The 25651-nt window shown below is 51.8% G+C and overlaps 1 protein-coding gene across 3 annotated transcripts in view; it reads right to left on the reverse strand.

Annotated features, from left to right (window-relative positions):
• The window catches only part of NPLOC4 (NPL4 homolog, ubiquitin recognition factor), an 80178-nt gene continuing 54527 nt past the window's right edge, over positions 1 to 25651 (reverse strand). For 2 of the 3 annotated variants that reach the window (XM_009433499.5, XM_063799429.1), the window contains exons 13-16: positions 15115 to 15186; positions 12116 to 12211; positions 10528 to 10644; positions 8357 to 8718 (exon numbers count right to left, since the gene is read on the reverse strand). In XM_009433499.5, the coding sequence (XP_009431774.1) occupies positions 8431 to 8718; positions 10528 to 10644; positions 12116 to 12211; positions 15115 to 15186 (573 nt within the window). In that variant the 3' untranslated portion in view covers positions 8357 to 8430. Of the gene's footprint in view, positions 2530 to 8356; positions 8719 to 10527; positions 10645 to 12115; positions 12212 to 15114; positions 15187 to 25651 lie in introns of those variants that run through there. The other variant, XM_003315770.6, reaches the window with a different exon arrangement.

Below are 25651 nucleotides of genomic sequence, written 5' to 3' on the forward strand. Positions count from 1 at the left end.
TTGCTTCAGGCGCTTTTATTAGGTTCCACTGCAGGGCTGGGGTCAATGTAATGCGAATCCAAGCCCAGTGATGCACACCTGTGAGCCGAAACAGAGCCGAAGCAGGAGCACCTGTGTCCCAGGAGCAGCTGGTTGGAGGGAGCCAGGGCCAGGCCCCACCTCCTCTTGGGACCAGGAGACTGGCAGCCGCTGTGTTCACCTGGGCAGGTGTGCACCCAGTCACCCCCACTGGATTATGGTGCTGGTAGCATGAGAGGGTGTGTCCACACCAAGGGCAGGTGAAGATGCGAGGTGGGGCTGAGACCTCCTTCCCACAAGAGGAGGTGGCTGAGCCTCCCAGGGCCTGAACTCTCACAGCAGGGCTCACCCCCAAGCCTGTATGCTTAGCTCTGACTCTCTTTGGACAATAAAATAAAGTGCATTACTGAACAAAGAGTAACTCAAAACCAGAATCAGACAAATCGCCAATGCTTTTCCTTTAGCTAAAAGACAAAAGAAAACATGAATGATGTGAATGCCGGAACTTCAGAGTAAGGGAAATGCTGGTGGAGGACAACGGAAACTATAATAGCGTGGTGGATAAGGACAAGCGAATGGGAGAGGAACTGGCAACGCGGCTGTCTCTAGAAGTCCGTGCTGTCCAGCCTCTGCCCAGTGGTGGGGGAAGGCCTTGGACTCACAGGGAAGCAATGCAGGAAGCCTTGGCCACCTAGGCTCACAGCTCATCTCAGGACCAGAGGAGACAGCAGATGACAAAACTTCAGCGTGACAGCTGCTAGGAGGGAGAGCAGACAGCCCGCGGTGGGCAAGCTGGGAGTTGCATCCGCAGCAGTCCGCTTCAACCCAGCCCCTCTCCACCCTTCCTGACCCTCCACAACAGCTCTGCCGTGACCAGACCCAACCCAACTGGCCCCTGGTCCCAAGAGCAGATGAGCTGCTTGGGCCTTCCACTTGGTGTCCCATGCCAGGCGGACCTGGAGGTGCCAGCCATGGCCCTGACCACTTCAGAAGCCAACAGGCAAATGTTCTCTGTTCATAGTGCCAAGAATGTGGGTCACGTGGGCTTACCCCCCAGGATGGACACAGAAGTCCCTAAGCAGTCTGCAGCTGGGCCAGCCTCTCCCGTGGGTGCAGAGCAGCCCAGATGTGGCCATCATTAAGGCAAAGAAGCATCGAGATGCCCACCACTCCCCGGGTAAGAGCCATGCCCCGGCCTGGCCACGCCACAGAGGAACGCAGAGCACACACGCAGGACCCCACCACGTGCTGTTCCAGATCGCCCAGTCTCCCTCTATTGGTACACTATCAATTGTGCAGTGCCCCAGGGAGGTCCCAAATGGCCCTCACAAGAGGCACAGCCCCTAACGCCCTCAGCCAGGCGGTGCAGTGGGACGAAGCAGCGTATTGGGGAGGGCCAGAGCATCGGCACCGGTGACCCAGCTCTCCCACCCAGGCCATCGCAGGGCAGCCTCGGCAGGCGCCACCACTGCTCCTGCTCAGCCCGCAGTATCTGCAGTTGCTGCAGCTGTGTGGCTTGGTAGAAAAGTCTCAGGCACTGAGGTTTACTTCAAGGGAGAACTGACTGGTGCCCCCGTCCACACTCATCACCCTGGACACAACCTCGGGGGCTTCGCTAAAGGAGGGAAGGATGTGGAAACTAGTCTCTCTCACTCCCCTTTTGTGCAGTTTTTATCTTAAAAAAAAATAAATAAAAGTCTTCTGGGCAGGAATTACTGATAACTGTTATTATAACCAATGCAGACTTTAAAATCCCACCTGGACATCGGGTGAGAGGAGGAGGGCAGGCAGCAAACCGACCTGCAGACCTGCAGAGGGGAGCTGTGTCCAGGGCCACTGCGTCCCCACCAGACAACAGCTACTGGAAGAGGAAAGTGGCCCTCACAGGCAGGGTGTCTGCCACCAAGCAGTCAGACAAGGGGGTAACCAAGAGCTCCCAGCCAGAAAAACGTGGGGGGCAGGGAGGCCAAACAAAAAGCATTGAAAATAAAGAAAAGGCTGGGTGGTGGCAGCATCAGCCCCTCCCTATGCTCCCCAATTCCAGGTGCCATGTAGAGGTGAGAGGTCTTTCCAACACAGTGGGGGACTTGTCAACAGGATTAGGCGTGAGGAGCCACTCTGCGTTTCCAGTCTGGAGACTGCATTCAGCCTGCAGAATACCAGCCGTGGCGCCCGCTCTCCAGGGAGGAACGTGCTGAGAAGCTTCAGTGGGTCAGGGAGCCCAGGACAGCCAGCCCCTTGTTCCTCCAGGGCTGCCCACTATGGGGCAGTTACAGGGAACACACTCAGCAACGCTTCTGGCTTCAGGAAGGGCTGGGCTGGGCCCGGTCCTAGCCAGCAGAGGGCAGGCGCCCTAGGTCCTGGGGAGGCTGCACATCTCACAGTGGCCTGTGCCTGGCTGGTTCATGAACGTGCAGTGCTGACAGGCCCACATGGCTGCAGTGGCCGTGTGTGTGGAGCCCCCGACGGCGCCGTACTCATGGAGACCTGGGAGCTGCCCGCCAACTGTGCCTGCAGGGTGGAAGAGAAATGAGCACTCATCATTTCTGGCCCACCAGAAACTGCCAGAGTGTGGGCATGGGGGCAGGGGCAGGCAGCTGAGAGCTCCCCACCCCCAACATCCCACCCAGTGCTGGTCCTGCCCACACAGCACTCCCACCACAGGCACACTTTGAAGTGCTTAATGCCCTCAGAAAAATGCCTCCTGCACCACGGGGAGTAACAGGGAGCCTGTGCTTGCTGGTTCCTTTTTGTTGCAGAGGGTGCTTCTCCTTGTGAATAACGTAACTCCCCGGGGGATGTGCATTTGGGTTGTTTCCAGCTTTTTTTTTTTTTTTTTTCTGAGGTAGGGTCTTGCTCTGTCACCCAGGCTGGAGTGCAGTGGCACGATCTCGGCTCATTGCAACCTCCACCTCCCGGGTTCAAGCGGTTTTCCTGCCTCAGCCTCCCAAGTAGCTGGGATTACAGGCATGAACCACAATGCCTGGCTAATTTTATCTATTTTTTGGTAGAGCTAGGGTTTCACCATGTTGGCCAGGCTGGTCTCGAACTCCTGACCTCAGGTGATCCACCCACCTTGGCCTCCCAAAGTGCTAAGATTATAGGTATGAGCCACCATGCCCAGCCTCCAGTTTTGAGCTAATATGAACAAAGTTGCCAGGATCATTCTTCTACAATTTCTTTGTGGACCTGTGTTTTTATTTCTCTTGGATAAAAACAAAGAGTGAGGCTGGGTGCAGTGGGTCACGCCTGTAATCCCAGCACTTTAGGAGGCCGAGGCGGGTGGATCACTTGAAGTCAGGAGTTTGAGACCAGCCTGGCCAACATGGCGAAACCCGGTCTCTACTAAAAATACAAGAATTAGCCAGGCGTGGTGGTAGACACCTGCCGTTCCGGCTACTCAGGAGGCTGAGGAAGGAGAATCCCATGAACCCGGGAGGGGAAGCCTGCAGTGAGCCGAGACCCTGCCTCTTCACTCCAGCCTGGGCGACACAGCGAGACTCCATCTCAAAAACAAACAACAGGCCGGGCGCGGTGGCTCACGCCTGTAATCCCAGCACTTTGGGAGGCTGAGGTGGGCAGATCACAAATTCAAGAGATGGAGACCATCCTGGCTAACATGGTGAAACCCCGTCTCTACTAAAAATGCAAAAATTACCTGGGGGTGGTGGTGCGCACCTGTAATCCCAGCTACTAGGAAGGCTGAGGAAGGAGAATGGCGTGAACCTGGGAGGCGGAGGTTGCAGTGAACCGAGGTTGCAGTAAGCCGAGATCTCAAAACAAACAAACAAACAAAAAACAACAACAACAAAAAACCTACCTAGGAATGAATCTGCCGGCCCACAGGGTAATGAATTGTGTGCTGAACTTTCTAAGACCCTGAGACACAGTTCTCGCGAGGGTGGCATGGTTTTGCCTCTCACTCGCAAGGTACGAGGGTCCCAGCTGCTTCACATCTTCACTCACACTTGACATTGTCGCGTTTTTTTCATTTCAGCCACACTGATGAATGTGTAATGGCTTCTCATGTTTTAATTTGCATTTCCCTGATGACTAATGATAGTGACTGTTCCTGCATCTCCTTTTTTTTGTTGTTGCCGAGGCTGGAGTGCAATGGTGCAATCTCGGCTTGCTGCAACCTCTGCCTCCTGGGTTCAAGCGATTCTCCTACCTCAGCCTCCCAAGTAGCTAGGATTACAGGCACGTGCCACCACACCTGGCTAATTTTTTTTATTTTTAGTAGAGATGGGTTTTCACCATGTTGGCCTGGCTGTCTCGAACTCCTGACCTCAAATGATCCACCGCCTTGGCCTCCCAAAGTGCTGGGATTACAGGCGTGAGCTACCATGCCCGACCTGCATTTCCTTTTGTGAAACGTTTCACCCTCCGCCCAGCTTCTTCTTCTGCTATTTGTTTGATTATCAACAGGCAGAGTTATTTTTAAGTTTCAGATAGAAGTCATGTTGTGTGTATGTACTGCTAATACTGCGTCCCCCATTGGTGCCTTTTCATGTTTCTAACAGTGCCCTGTGATGAGCACAAGTGTTTTGTTTAGAAAAATTTATTTATCAATTTACCTATTTTTATGCCAGTGTTTTTCTGTGTTCTACCCCAAGGTCCTGCATCCTGCCTAAAAGAATCTTTGCGTACCCCAAGGCCCTGAAGAGATTCAACTTAATAACTGTTTTACAGTTTTTATTTTTTTAAGACAGGGTATCGCTCTGTCATTCAGGCTGGAGTGGTATAATCATGGCTCACTGTGACCTCGACCTCCTGACTCATGGGATCCTCCCATTTCAGCCTCCCCAGAAGCTGGGATTATAGGCGTGGACCACTCACCATGCCCAGCTAATTCTTTTTTTTTTAATATTGTTTTTTTGTACAGACGGGGCTTCACTATGCTGTGTGGGCTGGTCTCACACTTCTGGGCTACAGTGTCCTCCAGCTTTGGCCTCCTAGAGTGTTAGGATTATAGCTATGAGACATCATGCCCAGCCTGCTTCATAGTTTTACCTTTTACCATTAGGCCTATGACCCATCCTGAGCTGATCTTTGTGTCTTGTGTATACACGTCTGTAATCCCAGCACTTTGGGAGACCGAGGCGGGTGGATCACCTGAGGTCAGGAGTTCCAGACCAGCCTGACCAACATGGTGAAACCCCATCTCTACTAAAAATATAAAAATTAGCCAGGCGTGGGCGCACGCCTGTAGTCCCAGCTACTCGGGAGGCTGAGGCAGGAGTATCGCTTGAACCCAGGAGGTGGAGGTTGCAGTAAGTGGAGATCATGCGATTGCACCGCAGCCTGGGTGACAGGGTGAAATTCCGTCTCAAAACAAAACAAAACAACCCATGAGGGCCGGGCGCGGTGGCTCATACGTATAATCCCAGCACTTTGGGAAGCCGAGGTGGGTGGATCACTTGAGGTCAGGAGTTTGAGACCAGCCTGGCCAACATGGAGAAACCCTGTCTCTACTAAAACTAAAAAAATTAGCTGGGTGTGGTGGCAGCCACCTGTAATTCCAGCTACTTAGGAGGCTGAGGCTGGACAATGGCTTGAACCCGGGAGGTGGAGGCTGCAGTGAGCTGAGATCACACTACTGCACTCCAGCCTGGGCAACAGAACAAGACTTTGTCTCAAAACAAACAAACAAAAAACCCATGAAAAAATGCCCAACATCACTAATCATCAGAGATGCAAATTAAAACCACAGTGAGATACCAGTCAGAACTTACACCAGTCAGAACTGCCTATTATTAAAGAGTTGGCTGGACATGGTGGCTTACCACTGCAATCTCAGCACTGAGGCGGGAGGATCGCTTGGGCCCAAGAGTTCAAGACCAGCCTGGGCAACATAGTGAGACCTCATCTCTACAACAAATTAAAAAAATCAGCCAGGGATGGTGGCACATGCTTGTAGTCCCAGCTGCTCAGGAGGCTGAGGCGGGAGGATTGTTTGAGCCTGGGGAGGTCAAGGTGAGACTGACCTCAAATGCCACTGCACTTCAGCCTGGGTGACAGAGTGAGACCCTGTCTCAAAAAAAAAAAGGAGGGGGGAAAAAAAAAAAAAAGGTCAGGTGCAGTGGCTCACAGCTGTAATCTCAGCACTTTGGGAACCAAGGCAGGAAGATCACTTGAGCCTAGGAGTTTGAGACCAGCCTGGGCAACATGGCAAGACCACATCTTTTTTTTTTTTTTTTTGAGACAGAGTCTCGCTCTGTCGCCCAGGCTGGAGTACAGTGGCACGATCTCAGCTCACTACAACCTACGCTTCCTGGGTCAAGTGATTCTCCTGCCTCAGCCTCCTGAGTAGCTGGGATTACAGGCGCTCGCCACCATGCCCAGCTAATTTTTGTAGTTTTAACAGAAATGGGGTTTCACCATGTTGGCCAGGATGGTCTCAATCCCTTGGCGTTGTGATCCACCTGCCTCAGCCTCCCAAAGTGCTGGGATTACAGGTGTGAGCCAGCCACCGGGCCTGGCCAACCCTATCTCTTAAAGAAAAAAAAAAAACACCAACCAAAAACATTAGTTGGGTGTAGTGGCTCATGTTTATACTCCTAGGTACTCCGAAAGCTGATGCAGGAGGATCGCTTGAGCTCAGGAATTGAAGGCTGCACTCCAGCCTAGGCAACAGAGTGAAACCCTGTCTCTAAAAGGGAAACAAAAAAGAAAAAAAAAAAAGACTGGTGTCATTGTTAGAACTGCATCAAAGGGCTGGGTGCAGTGGCTCCCAGGTATAATCTCAGGGCTTTGTGAGGCTGAGGTACAAGGAATGCTTGAGGCCAAAGTTTGAGACCAGTCTGGGCAACACAGTGAGACCTCATTGATACAAAAATATTAAAAAATTTTGCAGCCATAAAAAGGAATGAAATCATGTCCTTTGCAGCAACATGGATGCAGTTGAAGGCCATTATTCTAAGCAAACTAATGCAGGAACAGCAAACCAAATACTACATGTTTTCATTTATAAGTGGGAGCTAAACATGGTTACTCATGTACATAAAGATGGCAACGCCAGGTGTGGTGGTACACATCTGTAATCCCAGCTACTCGGGAGGCTGAGGGAGGGGAATTGCTTCAACCCAGGAGGCAGAGTTTGCAGTGAGCTAAGATTGCACCACTGCACTCCAGCCTGGGAGACAGAGTGAGGCTCCAGCTCAAAACACAAACACACACACACACACACACACACACACACACACACACACACACACAGAGCGGGGCGGGCTGAAAAACTATTAGGTACTATGTTTAGTACCTGGGTGATGTGATCAATCATACCCCAACCTCAGCATCAGGCAATATACCCAGGTGACAAACCTGCACATGTACCCTGTGAATCTGAAATAAGTTAAAATTATTTTTAAAAAACAAACAAATAAAAAGCAACAACAAAGCCCCAAGAATTAGCTGGGTGTGGTGTTGCAAGCCTGTGGTCCCAGTTACTCAGCAGGCTGAAGCAGAAAGATCACTTGAGCCTGGAGTTTGAGGCTGCAGTGAGTTACGATTGTGCAACTGCACTCCAGCCTCGGCAATAGAGACCCTGTCTCTACAAAAATAAAAATAATAAACAAAGAATTGTATGAAAAGAAAACCTCGGCTGGGCGTGGTGGCTCACACCTGTAATCCTAACACTTTGGGAGGCAGAGGCAAGCAGATCACAAGGTCAGGAGTTCGAGACCAGCCTGGCTAACATGGTGAAACCCTGTCTCTACTAAGAATACAAAAATTATCCAGGCGTGGTGGCACATGCCTGTAGTCCCAGCTACTCAGGAGGCTGAGGCAAGAGAATCGTTTGAACCTAGGAGGTGGAGGTTGCAGTGAGGCAAGATCACGCCACCACACTCCAGCCTGGGTGACAAGAGCCAAACTCCGTCTCAAAAAAAAAAAAAAAAGAGGAAATGGTATAAAGGTGTTCGATGTGTCTTTTGAAGGCTGTGTTAATAGAAGGATTCTAGCATTTGTCCAAGGCTGTAGCTCTCGGGCACTTTGGTGCTCTCAGCTGCATGGACTCAGGGCACTTGGGCTGCACAGGGCACCACGGTGCGTGAGGAGTCCCTGCAGCAATGCTGACAGAAGGTTCTCACGAGTGGGGAATCGTTCAGGACTTGGTGACTGAGGGTCCGGAAGACACGCAATGCCTGCAGTCCATTCCGTAGTGTCCACCAGCAAGAACATGGATGCTGTAGGCTTCTCCTCCTTACAGCTTTAAGCACTAAAGGGAAATTCTCAAGGAGACCAAAAGGTCCCACGCTTCCGGCGCTTCCATAAAGTTTCTGATTCTCTTAAGACAATGATGTTCAAAGTGCTCCTAGGATGCCTGGAGATTAGTATCTCTGATGTACAGGTTTATAAAATTTACAGGGCTGTGTACCTAAGACGTACGGCCTGGACAACATGTCTGCTCCATCACCGGAGCCTGCCACGTGCCTGGCAGGGAGGCCGAGTCTCTACTCGTTGCACTGCCGATGGCACCTGCCAGGATGCAGCTGGGTGCGGAATCCAGGGCACCACTGGCAGTGGGGAGCTGTGCAGAGTGGGCTGCTCTCCGGCCCCAGCCACAGGGTGCCGGGGCAGGGGGTGGGGGTACTCACTGCACAGCTGCTCGATGGTGGCCCACTGCTCAGACCTCTTCCATGTCTGGGCGAGCTCCTCATTTCTGGTCCGCACGGCCTCCAGCAGCAAGCTGATGCTGTCCTACAAGAAGCCAAAAGGAAGGTTCCTCTTCGCTGTGCCTAAGGTGAGCAGCTTCCTGCTAGAACAGGTTTCTTTTTCCCCAACACCAAGACGTATTTCTGAGGACATTTTAAAAATCTTACAGGCTATCACTATAAAATGCAAACTGCCACAACTTACATCTATAAACGCAAGTGCTAAATTGAACTAGAACTTAAATTCTTCCCAAATAGGCCCAAGCGGGCATCTGTGCCTCTGCCTTGCGCTGACGGTGCTCAACAGCCCGGAGGATAGGAGCTCATGCCTCTCGTCCTGGAGGCTGGGATGGAGGGCGGAAGTCTTGGCTGTGAGACGTGTCCTCCTCCCTCACATTTCATCCCCCTGCCTCTTTCTCCTCTCGTGTCTGGAAAAATGCACTCTCTATCCTAGCCTTCCGAGTCAAACTGCAGGGGATTAATGCATTAAGGATGGGCGCAGTGGCTCACGCCTGTAATCCCAACACTTTCAGAGGCAGAGGCAGACAGATCACGAGGTCAGGAGTTTGAGACCAGCCTGGCAAACGTGGCGAAACCCCGTCTCTACTAAAAATACAACAATTAGACAGGCGTGGTTGCGGGCACCTGTAATCCCAGCTACTCCGGAGGCTGAGGCAGGAGAATCGCTTGAACCCAGAAGGCGGAGGTTGCAGTAAGCCAAGATTGCGCCAATGCACTCCGGTCTGGGCAACAGAGCGAGACTCCGTCTTAAAAAAAAAAAATTCATATATGAGAAACGGATAAAGCCTTCAGGAGCTCTCAGTACCTCCAGAGAATGTCTCCCAACAGATGACTGCAAAAATAGTGCAGTATACTAGCAAGGTGGCTCTGGTGTAGAGGGAGCCTCACCTTTCACCACCTGTCCAGACAGATGGGCAGCAGCTGAACCTCGGAGCAGGAGGTGCAGTTCCCTGGGCTGACTAGGGAAGGCACAGGCAGGGAAGAGGCACAGGGTGCCTGATGTCAAATACCCGAGTGAGTGGTTTTGAGACAAAATACAGACACAAAATAAACTAGCAGGATACAAGAACAGCTATAGGCTTCCTGACAGAGAAAGGCCGGGGGAGGAGGAGCCTCTCTATTCTGTCTCCTTCAGGGAAAAGTTCTGAGTCAGTGGCGGAGCAGCTCAGAAAGAATTTGCTCCTTTCTCTTTGGCATTTCCTGTTGGCTTGAACAGTGAAGAAAAAGCCAAAGTCGGACCCCTACACACGGCAAGAACCTCCTGGGGGCTGCTGCCCACTGGCCCCCACTACCCAGAGCAGCCGCTTCTGCAAAGCACTCGCCCTCTTCTCCCCCCACGGTGTCTCTTAAAAATGCCAACTGTGCAGCTGTGAGCTTGGGGTCTGGAAGCTGGCCAAGCCTTCTGGGCCAAGGCAATAAAACCAGAGTTGATTTAGGAGGAGGGGAGATATGAGTAAAAAGCAGAGGCTGTGACTCTGAAACTGTTAGAACAGGAATTTTTTAAACTGTCTAACTCTAATGCTGGAGGCAGAGCTAAATCACCTCTGCTTCCCATTCGATTGTAACAGATGAAACCGTACTTCCTCACAGAGGTGCAGACACTCAATGAAAATGCTAAAGGTGAAAAAATTAATCTTTCTATCAACAAGCTTCTTGTGAAAAGCTGCTGCCTACACTCTGCCCACAGGACAAATGAGGGGGACAACCTGTGACCCCGAGCTTTGACCCAGTTTCCCAATCATGCTCTGGTCTGGGAGGAAAGGAAGCAAGACACAGGCGTCTCTTTGCAGCCAAAGCCCACTTGCTCAAGCGGACACCACACTTGGACACGCACCTGCAGAGGCATAACTTCATTGGTGACCAGGAACAGCAAGAGGTGGAAATCTGAGATGGTATCCAAGAACACAGATGAGGTATTCTGAGACAAATAGGTGGCCAAGCTATGGAAGTCCTAGAGGAATGGGAATAAACATGAATGTTCCATACAGTTCCCCAGTGCCAGACCCCGAAACAGAGCTGTTTCCTACTAAGACGCAACTCAATACACTGAATGCTGAGACACCTCTCCCTCTGCCTCTGCAACCACGAACAGGGTCCAAGAAAGAGGAGCAGGCAGCTGCAAAGCAAGCTCTTGCTCTCTTCTCCCAAGAAGATGCTCTCAGCACACCTGACTACCCAGATGTGCAAGGAGACATGCTTATAAAGCTGACTCAGACTGGCCAGGTGTGGAGGCTAACACAGTAATTCCAGCACTTTAGGAGGCCGAGGCAGGCAGGTGGTCAGGAGTTCGAGACCAGTCTGGCCAACATGGTGAAACCCCGTCTCTACTAAAAATACAAAAAAAATTACCCAGGCTTGGTGGCGCGCACCTATAATCCCAGCTACTCAGGAGGCTGAAGCAGAAGAATCGCTTGAACCCAGGAAGTGGAGGTTGTAGTGAGCCAAGATCGCACCACTGCACTCCAGCCTGGGTGATAGAGTGAGACTCTGTCTTCCAAAAAAAAAAAAAAAGGCTGACTCAGACAGAGACACAAAGATGGAAATGCGCCCCAGTCCGCAGGTGGAGAGTGGGCTGCGGGAGGGGCCTGGGGCCCCATTCACGGCAGGGAGACAGGTCTGACTTTTCCTGTCGAGCTGTATTCTCCATCTAGGGTGGCAAGAGGGAGGAATGTGCAGGGCAGCCGTGATGCAGCACGGACATCTTCAGCAGAACCAAACACAGAGCTTCAAGAGTGCACCCCAATAACTGGCTTTGCACCTCTGTGAGCACCCCAAGTCCCCTGGGCGGGTGGGCACTGAGGGGATCAAAGCATAGAAGAAGCTTTGTCAGCCACTGAAGAAAACCTCATTATAGACATTCTTTGACCACCTTCTGAAATGTCTGTTAGCAAGTTATGATTTAAGAACAACCGTGTGTACACAGCCTGTCTACACAGTACGCAGGCGTGACAGCAAATCGGACCTGGCCTGATCTGCCAGTGAGAGCAGAGGCCAACACGGGAGCCACGCTAAGCAGCAGATCAACACTACACACGGGAAAGCCGAGGCCAGGCCGAGAGGGGCCACACAGCCCCAAGGTGCCTGAGAAGGGCAGCAGGTGACCAGGCAGGGGCCAGGCCAAACCAACAGTGACGAGGCTGCTGGCAGAAGACACAAAGCAACACATTTGGGAAAATTACGAGGTCCACTGAAGATGTGGCCAGTCAGGACGTCAGGGGATTAGCCTTTGTGGCCGTCCATCACCTAGCCATGGGAAGGGCGTCCACGTGACCAGCAGTGCCCCACAGTAGGCCCTAGCTGGCCTGTCACAAGAATGAATCGGGAGCGTTTGAAAGCTTGATGTTTTCTGGAAAAACAATACTGACACTAGATAAACAATCAGCAGTTACCTTAAATTATGTTTCTAAAGACAAAGAGCTCACCTGTGTCTCACCCAATACATCCCGGTTTTCAATAGGAAATGGATTTTGCGAAATAGAAAAAGTGTAAACTGGATCCTTGGGGAAAGTTGTTGTGATCTAATGAAGAAAAACACAAACCCATGATAAATGAGGCTGAAAATGGTGTGGCCGACTCCCAGCCAGCCCAGAGCATCTCCCAGAGCCCGAATTAACGACTCCCAGCAATTCTGAGAATGTTCTACAAGCTCTCCATCAAAGGGAACCGTTATCTATTAGTGTCATCTCTAAACGAACACTTGGAAACTCCGCCATCTTGGAGACAAACTACACCATATCCGGGCAGCCTCCGGCCTGTGCACCGGCCTCGACGTCGGACAAAAAGGGCACTGGGACTCCCCTCGTGGCACAGCTTCCCTTCAGAGTCACACAGGTTCTCTCCCTCTGCTATGGAGGAACTAAAGGCTGGTTTGACCCCTTGGCCCGGTGACAAGAAAGGAACGGAAGGGGCCAGGAGGCCGTCTCAGGAGCTGACTTTGCTCAAGAGAAATTCGTGTCATTGGATTTGGAGGGCAAATGAGGAATCAGCCAGCTTTCAAGAAACAAAGCACCCTTCAGCAGCTCGCTAAGCCCCTTCTGAATGCTGGGAGCCACTCCACGGAGCTGTGGGCTTTTCCAGGCAGGGGTGAATGTAAGGCCCTTGAGGAACACAGGGTTCAGCTCTTCTCTCTCCCTCAGAGCTGATACCCAAAGGCCAGCTAAGTCCTTCAGTCCTTCACTGGCTCAGACAGGCCTTAATGACAACAGAGGGCACTTTGCACCTAAGATATAATCAATAGATGCTACAGGGACAGTGGTAAATGTGCAAGAATCAATAGAAATACAACTTATATTCTTCGTGACAGACACCCCTCCCCAAAGAAGCACCGAGTTGAGTTGATGCTGCTTTTCTCTGCAACACAACAGCAGCAGCAGAGGTCACACCTCTTCCAGATTTAGGGGAACTATTCTGGTTCCTTTGGGACTATTTCTAAAGAATGAGTGTGGTTCTGGTCTGTTTTCTGCATCAGCAAAGGCAGTGAGTTGTTGAGCTGGCTGGCCCAGGATTTGCTGTGCCAGCGCCAGCCGCTGTGGAAGGACAGCTGAGCCACCAGCATCATCTCTGGCCTGAGCTGGCCCTTCATGGGCAAGCGGCGGGGTGGGTCATGAAGATTCGCGCCGCGGTGCCACGTGTCGGCTACATGGCCTCGTCAGTTAGGGTTCCTGGGCCTCACTTTACTCTTCCTCAGGATGAAGATGATCGGAGTACTCGCCTCCTGGGTGCCCAGCACGGGGCTGGTACACATAGTGTTGGTACACACAGTGCTGGGTCCCAGCTGAAGACAAGGGAGGTGCTGACCTCCTGCAGAGACAAAAGCCTGGCCTGCTCAGGCGCGTCCCTTGGGAAGGCCTAGAAATGAAGAGGGCGGCACCCCTAGAACACGTGCTAGTGAGTGAGCTAGTGGGACTGATGGGGGCTCTTGCTGGCCTTGTAACTGGCCCTTGGAGGGGAACAGAACCAAAGTCCACACAGCCCATCCCAGATGTCCCAAGGAAGGGCATCAGCTCCCATCTTACACTGAAGCCATTTCCCTACCCTACCCATCGTCTATCAGCCAGATGATGCCCCCAGAACCCACAAAGAAACCCCAGTAACACTGGCTGGTGCCTTTTCCTGCCTGCCCAGCCATCCCATCCCAAGGTTTAAGAACCTTAGCCGAGGCCAGCGCCTGTGGCCCAGGGCTGGGCATGGAGCTTGACACACCTCTCTGGGCACCTGCTCTCAAGGACTCCCCATGCCTCACTTCCACAGGGTCAAGGAGCCTGGGCATCACAGAGCAGAATGCTCTCCCACAAACAAGTACTTCTGAAAAACTGCACTAAGGCAAAAACTTAACTTCCTTTATAAAAGAAGAGGAAAGAGGTGGGGAGGCTGCTTGGGGTAGAAGACCTGAGAAAGCTGGTTTTAAATCATGCCTGCTCCTCCTGGGTGCATGCTCCATCAATCTGTTTTCATCTTAATTACACCCTAGGTAGTCTAAAAACCAGATGCCTTCACGCCTAGGTAATAAATATGTTCTCGGGAGCTGTCAGTTGGAATGGTGCATCGACGGGCTTGGCTCGTGGGGACCCGCTGCTCCGAATGCAGTGATATTTTACTGCCTGAATCACGTGCCCATCCGATTTCAAATGCAGCCTGAATAGATCCTGGCGTGGCAGCAGCGTAGGAAATGAGCCGCCTCCCGTCCGCTTTGGACAGAGCTCCGGTGGGGCTGATGCACTGGCTTCTGCAAAGGCTCATCCTGCCATCCTTGCTGCCCTGTGGCCAATGGTACAGCCATGTCTCCATGACCATAAAATGCCTCCAAAAAGGAGCTGAGACACAGGGAAGATGTAGAAGAGCCAGAGGCCTTTGTGGCTCCTGGAGTTCCACCCAGTAAACCACGCTGAGCCCTCACTCAAGAACACTGAGTTACAGTGGTCCCCTGGGGACCACCCTGGACGGAGTGACCCAGACACACTGTGGGCTGTGGCAGCTGTGCTGGGGCTAGGGCAAGCACCTGCACGTGCAGGACAGCTGACAGCCACACACCAAGCACAGCACATCTGGACAAGACTGCTTGATGCTCCGGTGACTGGAGACCCAAGCAATGGGGGTTCGCTGCCTTCCAGAGGCTGCCTAGCCTGGGGTCAGTGGTCCTTTGTACTTTAGTATGGGGACAGTTAACCCCTAGGTTGACGTCAAGGAAATAAAAACCTGAGGCTAAAACAAAAAGCCCTTAAAACTGTGAGCATTTCAGCAACACCGCATGCTCAGTGATTCTACAACCACCTCCTGGGTGCCTGTTCTGGGGTGGGCACTGCTCAAGGCAGAGGGTGCCTTAAATTGCAGCCTCCTCCCTTGAGCAGCCACCACCCAGCAGTCCCACCTACAAGGCGCCCGATGGGTCCACCTGCCCAAGCTGTGCATGGGGGGCACTTACATCTATGATGAGATACTCCACAGGCAGGGGCCGAGCCAGCTGGGTGATCTCGTTGCCAAACTTGTCTACGTCCTGCAATAGTCAGAGGGGAACAGCGGTGAGCAAAGACGATCAGTGGTAATGATTTTCCTGTCACATGCTTGTCTCACCTTTTATTTTATTTATTTATTTATTTATTTATTTATTTATTTTTTGAGACAGAGTCTTGTGCTGTCGCCCAGGCTGGAATGCAGTGGCGTGATCTCCACTCACTGCAAGCTCTGCCTCCCAGGTTCACGCCATTCTCCTGCCTCAGCCTCCCAAGTAGCTGGGACTACAGGCGCCCGCCACCACGCCCGGCTAATTTTTTTTGTGTTTTTTAGTAGAGACAGGGTTTCACTGCGTTTGCCAGGATGGTCTCGATCTCCTGACCTCGTGATCCACCCGCCTCAGCCCCCCAAAGTGCTGGGATTACAGGCGTGAGCCACCGCGCCCGGCCTTCACTTTTTAAATTACTTCAAATCTTATTGAAGTGTATGGATAGCAGAAAGGAAAACGTGCATATTTTTGCAGTGAAACCACCTTCCACCATTTCTTGGAGCTCATTATAACCACAGCCTGAGAAAGCAGTCGTGCTCTCGGGCACTGGGACTCCCCACTGGGAGAGCACATCAAATGCCTCCTCTCCACGCATGGCGCTTGGCCTGGCACTCAGGCGCGATCTGCGACAGGCAGAAGGGTCTGCGTTCCCCTCAGGTTGGACCTGTGCCCTGTCTATCCTCCGAAAGCACATGAAGCCTCACAGTCTGAATGCTAACTCTTAGAATCTTACTCACACCTCTGAAAACACGACTTTCCAGAAACCGAGTACTTGGACATTAATAAAATAAAGGCATGCACAAATGAGCGCACACACAAATATGAAGACACGGGAACCCCACACCAATCTGTCAAAGTCTCAACTTGTTTTGCTTTGTCAGATGCACAGAACATAAAGTTTAATTATGGGGAAAAACAGCCAGCATATGTTCATTAATCATAAAATGACAATTAGATCTGATTTATGTCAAACATGCTGAGTTCAAACAGAGCTCCAGAAATAAATTCATAAGAACCAAAGCTTTTCATTAAAGATTCTGCAAGAGGGGGTCATATTTTCTATCTAAATCATCACTTAACATTATATAAATCATTCATTAAGTCATATATAAATTATACATCCATAATTTCCAATTATAGGGCCTTACATAAAAGTTTGCGTTTATTGGAGCTCTCAGACCCGAAATGATTGCCAAGCAAATCTCCCTGAGGTGTGCAGGGTGACGGCAAGCCACCCCCAGCACAACCACACCTTCCTGGGGATGTCAGGGAGCCCCGCTGTCTTCTGAGACAATCATCACAAGCTGTTCCCAAGTCAAACCAAGTCCATTATCCTAATGAGAAGCCCCAGGCCCCATTTGGCCCTTGGCCCTGTTTCTTGCTTGAAAATTAAATTTCTGGCTGGTCCGAAGGTGGTGAGTTACCTCAGATGATTGTTAACAGTCAGTTACAGATCCAACTCCTTGTTCTACTCTCTCCCCCTTCCTCACTATTGTACTTGACTAGTCTTAAAAAATAATAAAAAATTTTTAAATTCAATTTCTGGCCTGAAATGTGTCTCAGTTCTCCATACCTTCACACCTTTTCTCTACTCACAGCTAGAGAGCTGCCAACAAGAACTTGCCTCTACCCTCCCAGAGAAAAATGGTCCAAATAGATCCCACCGATGTTTCCAGGAGGGCAGGAGAACGAACCTGGACTCTATTTCCATTTCACGTATTGCTCCCCGCCCCATCAAAGGCTACATTCCTGCAAATACACAGCTCTGCTCTGTTTGCCTTCCTTGGACACTGAAATGACTTTCCACCGACTTGGGTGAGGGTCGTGTGTCCTCCTTCCACGTGACGAGTGGCTGCCAGTCAGGATGGGCTTCCACATTCTGCGCTCTGCTGGCTGTGATGGGGGCGCTAAAGACACAGGGCCTACTGCACGGGGTCCTGGGGCCCCAAAAGAGGTGGTTTCTCAATGGAGATTTGGTAGGAGGCAAAAATCAAATCCAATCAAACTAAATCACCATTTCCAAAAATACACGCTTGCCCCTACAAGAAATAACCTGCAACAACTCACACATAATTAGCCCATCTGGAATTCATCTTCAAATCTAATTAAGCTCTAATATGCAGAAACATTTTTCCAGCACCTGTTCACTTTAATCTCCCCCTCTAGGGATTTTTCTTGTTAAATGCCCCTCTCTCTTTTTTGTGTCATGCTATTCTCTTTCAAACTTAACTACCCAACTGCATCTTTTCCACTCCCCAAGAAAATAAAGGTGTTGTATCCCCCTTTCCTCCCTGGGGAAACAGGTCACTTCTACCTCTCCCCCAAGCTTTCACTCAGATGTTTTCGCCAGCCAATCCCTAGGCCTACACGCCATTTTAAAAGGCAATTACTTTTTATGGGCCTTAGCAAATGTCAGTTGGAATGCGCTGGGAGGAGGATGTCTTAATTCTAAGTTTGGCAGCCGTCAAAGTGTCAGCAGCTTTATCTCCACCTGGAACGAGGCACCAGGAGGTCGGAGGTTGTGGCCCCAACACCTCGCCACCCGCCAGAGGCCACTTCTGGAAGCAGTGGCGCCAAGGTCTTGACACCAAGAGAAATCCAGGGATCGATGTCTTTGTTACCTCAAAAGCAATGGGGATGCCCAGGGCACAGTGACTCATGCCTGTAATCCCAGCGCTTTGGGAGGCCGAGGTGGGCAGACGGCTTGAGGTCGGGAGTTTGAGACCAGACTGGACAACGTGGTGAAACTCCGTCTCTACAAGACTGTCTCAAAACAAACAAACCAAAACACACACGCACACACACACACAAACAAACACAAAAGCATGTGGGCTTTATGCCAGGACAACAGTGAATTCCATTGATTGAATGGCATCAACCCTGCTTTAGAAAAGGTAAATGAAATCCTGAATGTGTTGCTTTTCTAAGAACTGGCAAGAAGGGGCACAAATGACACCAGGATCTGAGCCGCCACAGGATAACTCAGAAAAAACAAAGCTTTCAGACACTCGGTTTCTTTTCTTTTTTTTTGAGATGGAGTCTCGCTCTGTCGCCCAGGCTGGAGTGCAGTGGCGCGGTCTCGGCTCACTGCAAGCTCCGCCTCCCGGGTTCAAGCCATTCTCCTGCCTCAGCCTCCCGAGTAGCTGGGACTACAGGTGCCCGCCACCATGCCCAGCTAATTTTTTTCTATTTTTTAGTAGAGACGGGGTTTCACCGTGTTAGCCAGGATGGTCTCGATCTCCTGACCTCATGATCCACCCGCCTTGGCCTCCCAAAGTGCTGGGATTACAGGCGTGAGCCACAGCGCCCAGCTGACACTTGGTTTCTTAAAAGCACCACTTAGAAAATAGTCCAGTCCGTGTGCAACGACTGGATGCACACAGAACTGGCAGCTGGCATTTCTCAGGGGCCAGCTGTGTGCACAGAGCCACTTCGTCCTCACAAACACACTGGTCACAGGCACTACTGCTGTCCAAGACAGGAAGGGTTACAAAGATGAGTGAACCTCCTAAAGCGATCGGCAAGGACAGCTGGACAGCCGTGTAGAGACTGGTCCCCCACACTACGTGCGCAGGCTCCCCGCCTCCCAAGTCAGTGCCGGTGCTGCAGGGCCAGGGCACACGCAGGCCTCCCTCCTGCCTTTGGGGAACCTTGAAGTTGAGGCTCGGACCCCAACAGCCGTGTCACACTGAGTAAGACTCTCCCACCTCCACCGCAAGGGAAGATGCAAAATTTTCTCTTAAGACTGGGAATATGCTATAATAAGTGATTCAGAATCTCTTCTGTCGATGGCAGTTTCTTGATTAATTGATAAACTTGCCTGAATAATGCTGGAAGCAAACACAATCTCCTATGAGTGAAAAGGCTTATTTTAAAAAGTTGCGTGCTGCTGGGTCTTGTCCCAGCAAATACAACAGTGGGTTACGGGGCTATAGCAAACAGAGCAGTTTAGTAACAACAAAGGAATAGATTGTAGGTAAGTGGCACAGAGGACGATGACCAGAAGTAAGACATGAGGAGACACAGATACCTTGTTTTACAATGAACAGTGGGACTAGGTCAACCAGGCAAACATCTAGAGAAGCACAAAAGCTAGATTCCTACCTGTACCAGTACCATGCATAAATGGATTATGGATCTCAAAGTAAAATTAAATCCTAAAAGCACGGAAAGAGTATGTAGGTAGATGCATAGTTCTGGGGGAAAGAATTACAGTTGGCCGTTGCACAACGCGGGTTTGAACTGAGCAGGTCCACCTATAGGCAGACTTTTTTCAACCAAACACAGATTGAAAATACAGTATTCGAGGGCTAGGAAACTCATGTATACGGAGGTCTAACTTTACATATAAGCAGGTTGGAAGGGTCCACTTTGGGGCGTGAGTGCATGTGGACTTGACTATATATGGAGGTCCTGGAACCAATCCTCTGTGTCAACTGAGGGGCAATTGTACTTCCAAAGTACGATGACAAAGGCAGAAATTACAAGAAAAAGAGTTAAGGTATCTTTGAAATCAGAAAATATTTCAGCTTCTTTGTATAAAAGACAAAGAATGAAAACCTGGCGTGTGTTTGCAACACACGACAAAGGGTTTATATACAAAGACCTCGCAAATGAATGCCAAAAATGATGACTCACTTTACAAATACTTAAGTGCACACAGAGGCTACTCACAAAGAAAACAGTCAGTAAACACAGGAGACTCCCTGTGGTCAAAGAAGCACAGAGAGCGGGGTCCTGGGCCTGCCTGGTCCTTGCCAGAGTCACGGGCGCGAGGGCAAGGCTGGTCTGCAGCACCACCTGCAAGTGTCCACCCTGCCACATTCCCAGAGAAAACGTGGGAGGACACACAGACCCTTCGAGTACATAGTAAGCTTCGGCAACATAATCCTAGTTCTAGCAATTCATCCCAAGTAATTTAAAGCATGCACTAAGAATGAGTTACAGGGTCCACCAAGTGCTGTTCACAGTGCCAGATGCCAACAAACCCCACGGCCTGCTGAGTAAGCAATGCCTGGCCGCAGCAAGGGGCAGTGGGTTCCTCAGAGATGCCCTCTGGCCCCTCCACAGCCGGCTCCTTGAAGGAACGCTGTTCCCTTGCTGCTCCTATGTCCCCTCAGCTCCCCACGGCGCTCTGACCCGCCCCACCCCATCACTGTGTAGTCCTCGCCAGACTGCCTGTCCGCACAGCTCTCCAGACAGAGGACCCCAGCACTGTCCCTTGGCACCAGGACATCACCCTCCCACCTCTCCCAGACCCTTCTCCTTGACCTCTTTAGAGCAGCCATCCTTGGAGTTGCTCAACGCCCTCTTCTTTTCTCCCTCTGAACCACAGCTTGGCTCATCTACTTCCGGGTTAGCTCAACGCCCTCTTCTCTTCTCCCTCTGAACCATGGCTTGGCTCATCTACTTCCGGGTTAGCTCAACGCCCTATTCTTTTCTCCCTCTGAACCACAGCTTGGCTCATCTACTTCCGGGTTAGCTCAACGCCCTATTCTTTTCTCCCTCTGAACCACAGCTTGGCTCATCTACTTCCGGGTTAGCTCAACGCCCTCTTCTTTTCTCCCTCTGAACCACAGCTTGGCTCATCTACTTCCGGGTTAGCTCAACGCACTCTTCTCCCTCTGAACCACGGCTTGGCTCATCTACTTCTAGGTTAATTTAGGCTTTCTCCACAGATAGTCTGAAAAGGGAACTATTGGCCTGTATCTCTTGCCTGAGCTTCCAGACCTGAGTCCTGGCAACCGTCTGTCCTGCTCCATCTTCAAACTCCGCGTGCTGGCACCTGGACTCACCATCCTCCCACACAGACCCATGGCTCTACTCTGGCACCAGTGCCAACCCTGCTCCCCAAAACCAGGAACCTGGCTTGAGCCTGTGCTCCTCTCTGCACACCTGCCAGGCCTCCGAACCTCTCAGTCCCAGCACACCATCCTTGTCCCCAAGGCCACAGGGAACTGACATGTGGCCTGGATTGCCAACACCACCAGCTTCTCACTGGGCTCCCCAACTCCAAACCGTCCCCCACACTGCAGCCCAGGATGGGTCTTCTACAGCGGGGACCTCCCCTGCCCACCCCATCCGGCTGTCAGCACCTGTCCACTGCCTCTCCTACCTGGATTTCAGCCCCACTCACTCCTCTAAACTTGCTGCCTTCTCCTGACTCAGGCTACTGGCATCCAATGCCTGGATTGTTGCAAAAGCTTCCTGCCTCCAGACCACCCCTCCTGACACCTCCAGCAGGAACATTCCAGAACTCACTTTCCATAAGTCTTTCCATGGCCTCCCACTGTCCACCACAAGCCACTCCAGCTAGACTGGCCCCGCCGGGTGCATGCTGTGCTCTCCAGGTACATAGCTTCAGCAGATTCCACTCCACGTGGCTTCCTCTCACACACTCTAGTCTCAGCACTGTGAATGGCCACCTCGGCGCACCCTGCTCCCCAACAGGACACCTCCACAGTTTCCAAGAAGAGGGACCATGAGGGACCTGCTCACCATGGCGCCCCAGGCCTAACACCTGACCCACGGGAAGCTCTCAACAGATAAACGGTACGACTGGTCCGTTTTCTCACTGCTATAATGAACTGCCCAAGACTGGGTAATTTATAAGAGGTTTAATTGACTCACAGTTCAGCATGGCTGGGGAGGCCTCAGGAAACTTACAATCATGACAGGAGGGGAAGGGGAAGCAAGGCACCTTCTTCACAAGGTGGCAGGAAAGAGAAGTGCCGAGCAAAGGGGGAAGAGCCCCTTATAAATCTAACACATCTTGTGAGAATGCACTCACTGTCACTGAGAACAGGATGGGGGAACCACCCCCATGATTCAATTCTCTCCACCTCATCTCTCCGTGACACCTGGGGATTCTGAGTCAAGATGAGGTGTGGGTGTGGACACAAAGCCTACCCATATCACAAAGGGTGCTGGGGGCGTCCATTTTCTTCTTACCAATCTACAATATTTAATTTTTTCATAATAAACATACATTTCATTTCATATTTAAAATGTTCCATATTTATTTATTTAGAGACAGGGTCTCACTATGTTGCCCAGGCAGGAGTGTAGTGGTGCAATCAAAGCTCACTGCAGCCTCGAACTCCTGGGCTCAAGCGATCCTCCTGCCTCAGCCTACTGAGTACCTGGGGCCACAGGTGCACACAGCATAGACTGCATGCATTACTGTTTAGCGTGGTGGCTCACGCCTGTAGTTCTAGCACTTTGGGAGGCAAGGCAGGTGGATTACTTAAGGTCAAGAGTTTGAGACCAGCCTGGCCAACATGGCAAAACCCCTCTCTACTAAAAATACAAAAAAGAAATTAGCTGGGCGTGGTGGTGGGTGCCTGTAATCCCAAGTACCTGGGAAGCTGTGGCAGGAGAACTGCTTGAACCAGGGAGGCAGAGATTGCAGTGAGCCAAGATCGTGCCATTGCACATCACCCTAGGTGACAGAGCGAGACTCCATCTCAAAAATAAATAGACTTCGAGCTGTCTGATGCATGTGGATCTTTAGATTTGAGACCCTCCTGCTGCCAGCCTCTCCCTCCTGCCTGGACAACACCCCCTTCACAAGTTCCTGGTCTAAAAGGTGGTCTCCACTCCAGCCTCCCCCTTCAGCTGACCCTGTGGCTTCCTGTGAGCAAGCTGATCCCCAAACCTGCATCCCATCGCTCCTGCCAGCTCCACCCACCTCTACCTCCCATCCTCATTGTACTGACCTGTCTCCAGATGCCCCAAAGCTGTCCCTGACACACGGACCATGCCCCTTCCTCTCTATGTGCCAATTAGCTCCTTTGCTGGACACCAGGAAGCAGTACATGCCCATGTCAGTATTTCCCTTATGTTAATAAAAACCCAAACAAGAAAACTTCTCAATCCCACTTCCCATACTGGTGACTGTCCTTTGCTCTCCCTTGCAGTGAAACCCCCCGAAAGAGTCATGCAGCTTGCTGATGTGAGCTCACCCCCCATTCTCCTCTGTGAGCTCACTCTCAGCAGCCGCTTATCTACTACTCAGCCAGGCTCATCACAGCTCCCAACACCCCTGAGCTGCTGAAGGCAAAGCCTCCTCTCCTGACTCACCAGGGAGCTCCTTTCTTGCCTGCCTTCCAGGGCGCTATGCTCCTGCCCCTCCTCCCCAGCTCCTGCCTCCCGGTGCTCTCCACCTCATTCCCCCAAGGAGGGGTTCTCCTCAGCCATCCCCTCCAGGATGGACAACTCGGCCTCTCACCAGGCCTCAAGCACCACCCCAACACCATCTGTACCATGTGCCTCTCCCAAGCAATGCGCTCACCCCGGGTGGTGCCTCTGCACTAGCACATCGCCGACAGATCCCCAGCCTTCCAGCCTGGCCTGGACACCCTGGAGTCTGCCTGCCTCTTCTCTCGATCACACCACACACTCAACCCCCTCACTACTGCACAGCCATCTCTACTCTCTACCCTAGTCTCCTTTTCCAGCTCCGAGCCCAGCAGCCAGAGTGATCGTCTCACAGCCCCGGCACAGCCATCTCCCTTCAGCACCTTTCAGAAGCCCTCATCTCACTTCCAACCATAGATTCAGCTTCCAGGGGCCCCTCCCACCTCTACCCCAGCAGGCCACCCTGCTTATCACTCTCTGTGTGGGGAACAGGCTGCTGCCTCTGTCTGAACAATCTCCTCCAGACACCCCCAGAGCTGCTCTGCCAATTGACACCTTCTCTCCCCTCTCAGGACTCGACCCACAAGGGCACTCCAAGCTTCTCTACCCGTTCCGCTGGGGTGGCCCACCTCCCCTGCTGCAGCAGTCTCCCCGATGCAGGGAGCCCTTCTCCATTCTCCATGAACTCCAGGGCCTGGCAATTCACAGGTGTTCTCTAAACATGAGAGAATGGATGCTGTGAGAGCATCGCACAGTGAATCAGGTCAGTGCTACCAAAGGCTTGGCCACCCAAACACAATAGCTCTCGCTCCCCGCTCAGCTCTGAAGGGCCCAGGGCCAGCCTCCCACGCCCACAGCTGGGGGCCTGGGAGAGACATGGCATGGAAGTACAAAATCCCCAGTGGCCCTGGGCCAGCCCACCCGTGGGCTTATGCCCGGCAGACTATTTCCTCATGGCTGAAGGAGAAGAAAATAGAGATTTTAAAACACAGTAAGGCTGGAAGCGGTGGCTCACACCTTAATCCCAGCACTCTGGGAGGCCAAGGCGGGTGGATGACCTGAGGTCAGGAGTTTGAGACCAACCTGGCCAACATGGCGAAACCCTGTCGCTACTAAAAATACAAAAAAATTAGCCAGGCATGGTGGCGGGTGCCTGTAATCCCAGCTACTTGGGAGGCTGAGGCAGGATTGCTTGAACCTGGGAGGCGGAGGTTGTAGTGAGCCGAGACTGGGCCACTGCATTCCAGCCTGGGCAACACAGCCAGACTCCAACGCAAAAAAAAAAAAAAAAAAAAAAAGTCAGTTAATAAAATCACCATGTCACAAAAGAACTGGAAGCCAGCCCCTTGTCAAAGTGCCCAATTGTTACTTGTCCTCAAGAGGCTCCCTCAAACCCAATCAACCAATTCTCCCTGCCCCAGAGGAATAAGCCCTGTGGACGCCCAGACCCTTGGCATAGGTGCGGGCAGTGAGGAGACAACTGGCTCCAGCCAGAGGGGCAGCCAGTCCTCCAGAGCACCAAGGCCACCTCTCCTCACTCCCCCACAACGATTACAGAAATCAGCCAGTGAAGGCAGTCCATGGGAAGACAGTATACTCCCGGGGTGCCAGCCAGCAAGGCGGTAAGGGCACAGCTACAAAGCCAAGTCAGATTCCAGACACTAGAGCCACTGTCCCATGTCCAGAGGAGTGGGAATAAAAGGACTGGAGGCTGTGTGATCTCTGTGGCAGAAGGGTCGTAGCCTGCCACATCCTCACACATCACACAGACGCAGGAAAGAGCATCCTGAAAGCAGAGGCGCAGGAATAACTTAGACCTTCTGGGCAGAGCTAGTAGCCTCGCTATGCCCTGGATGGAGTCCCAGAACATCTCAAAATGTCTCTGGGACGTGCTGACAGCAGAGACATGCTTCCATGGTGGACCCACCACATCCTAGTGTCAGAGAGGGAACATGAGGAGGGCTCCTCTGTACCAAAGAACACCCGAGGGGCCCAGACACCACAGTGAATCACCAGAAAACATGGAGCATAGACAGAGCCAGTCGGAAGACTTACTTGGGGAACATTTCCAGAGAACTTATGATTCTAGGAGCCCAAGCAGAGGCCCAGCGGTTGTCCCGCAGGCTGCAGCAGCACAACCAGGAGGGCCGTGAGGTAAGCGAGCTGTGGCATGACGGGCATGAAAGGGCAAAGCTGAAGATGCCTGCACGTCACATCCGTACCAGGAGGTTTTCAGCTATGATGCCCGATGAGGGGCATGGACCTGAGTTTCACCTTCAGTGGGAAGCAGCTGAACACCTAAGCATCTAGTGGTGTTCTG

The sequence above is a fragment of the Pan troglodytes genome, chromosome 19 (assembly GCF_028858775.2).
Source record: "Pan troglodytes isolate AG18354 chromosome 19, NHGRI_mPanTro3-v2.0_pri, whole genome shotgun sequence".
Lineage (NCBI taxonomy): Eukaryota > Metazoa > Chordata > Mammalia > Primates > Hominidae > Pan > Pan troglodytes.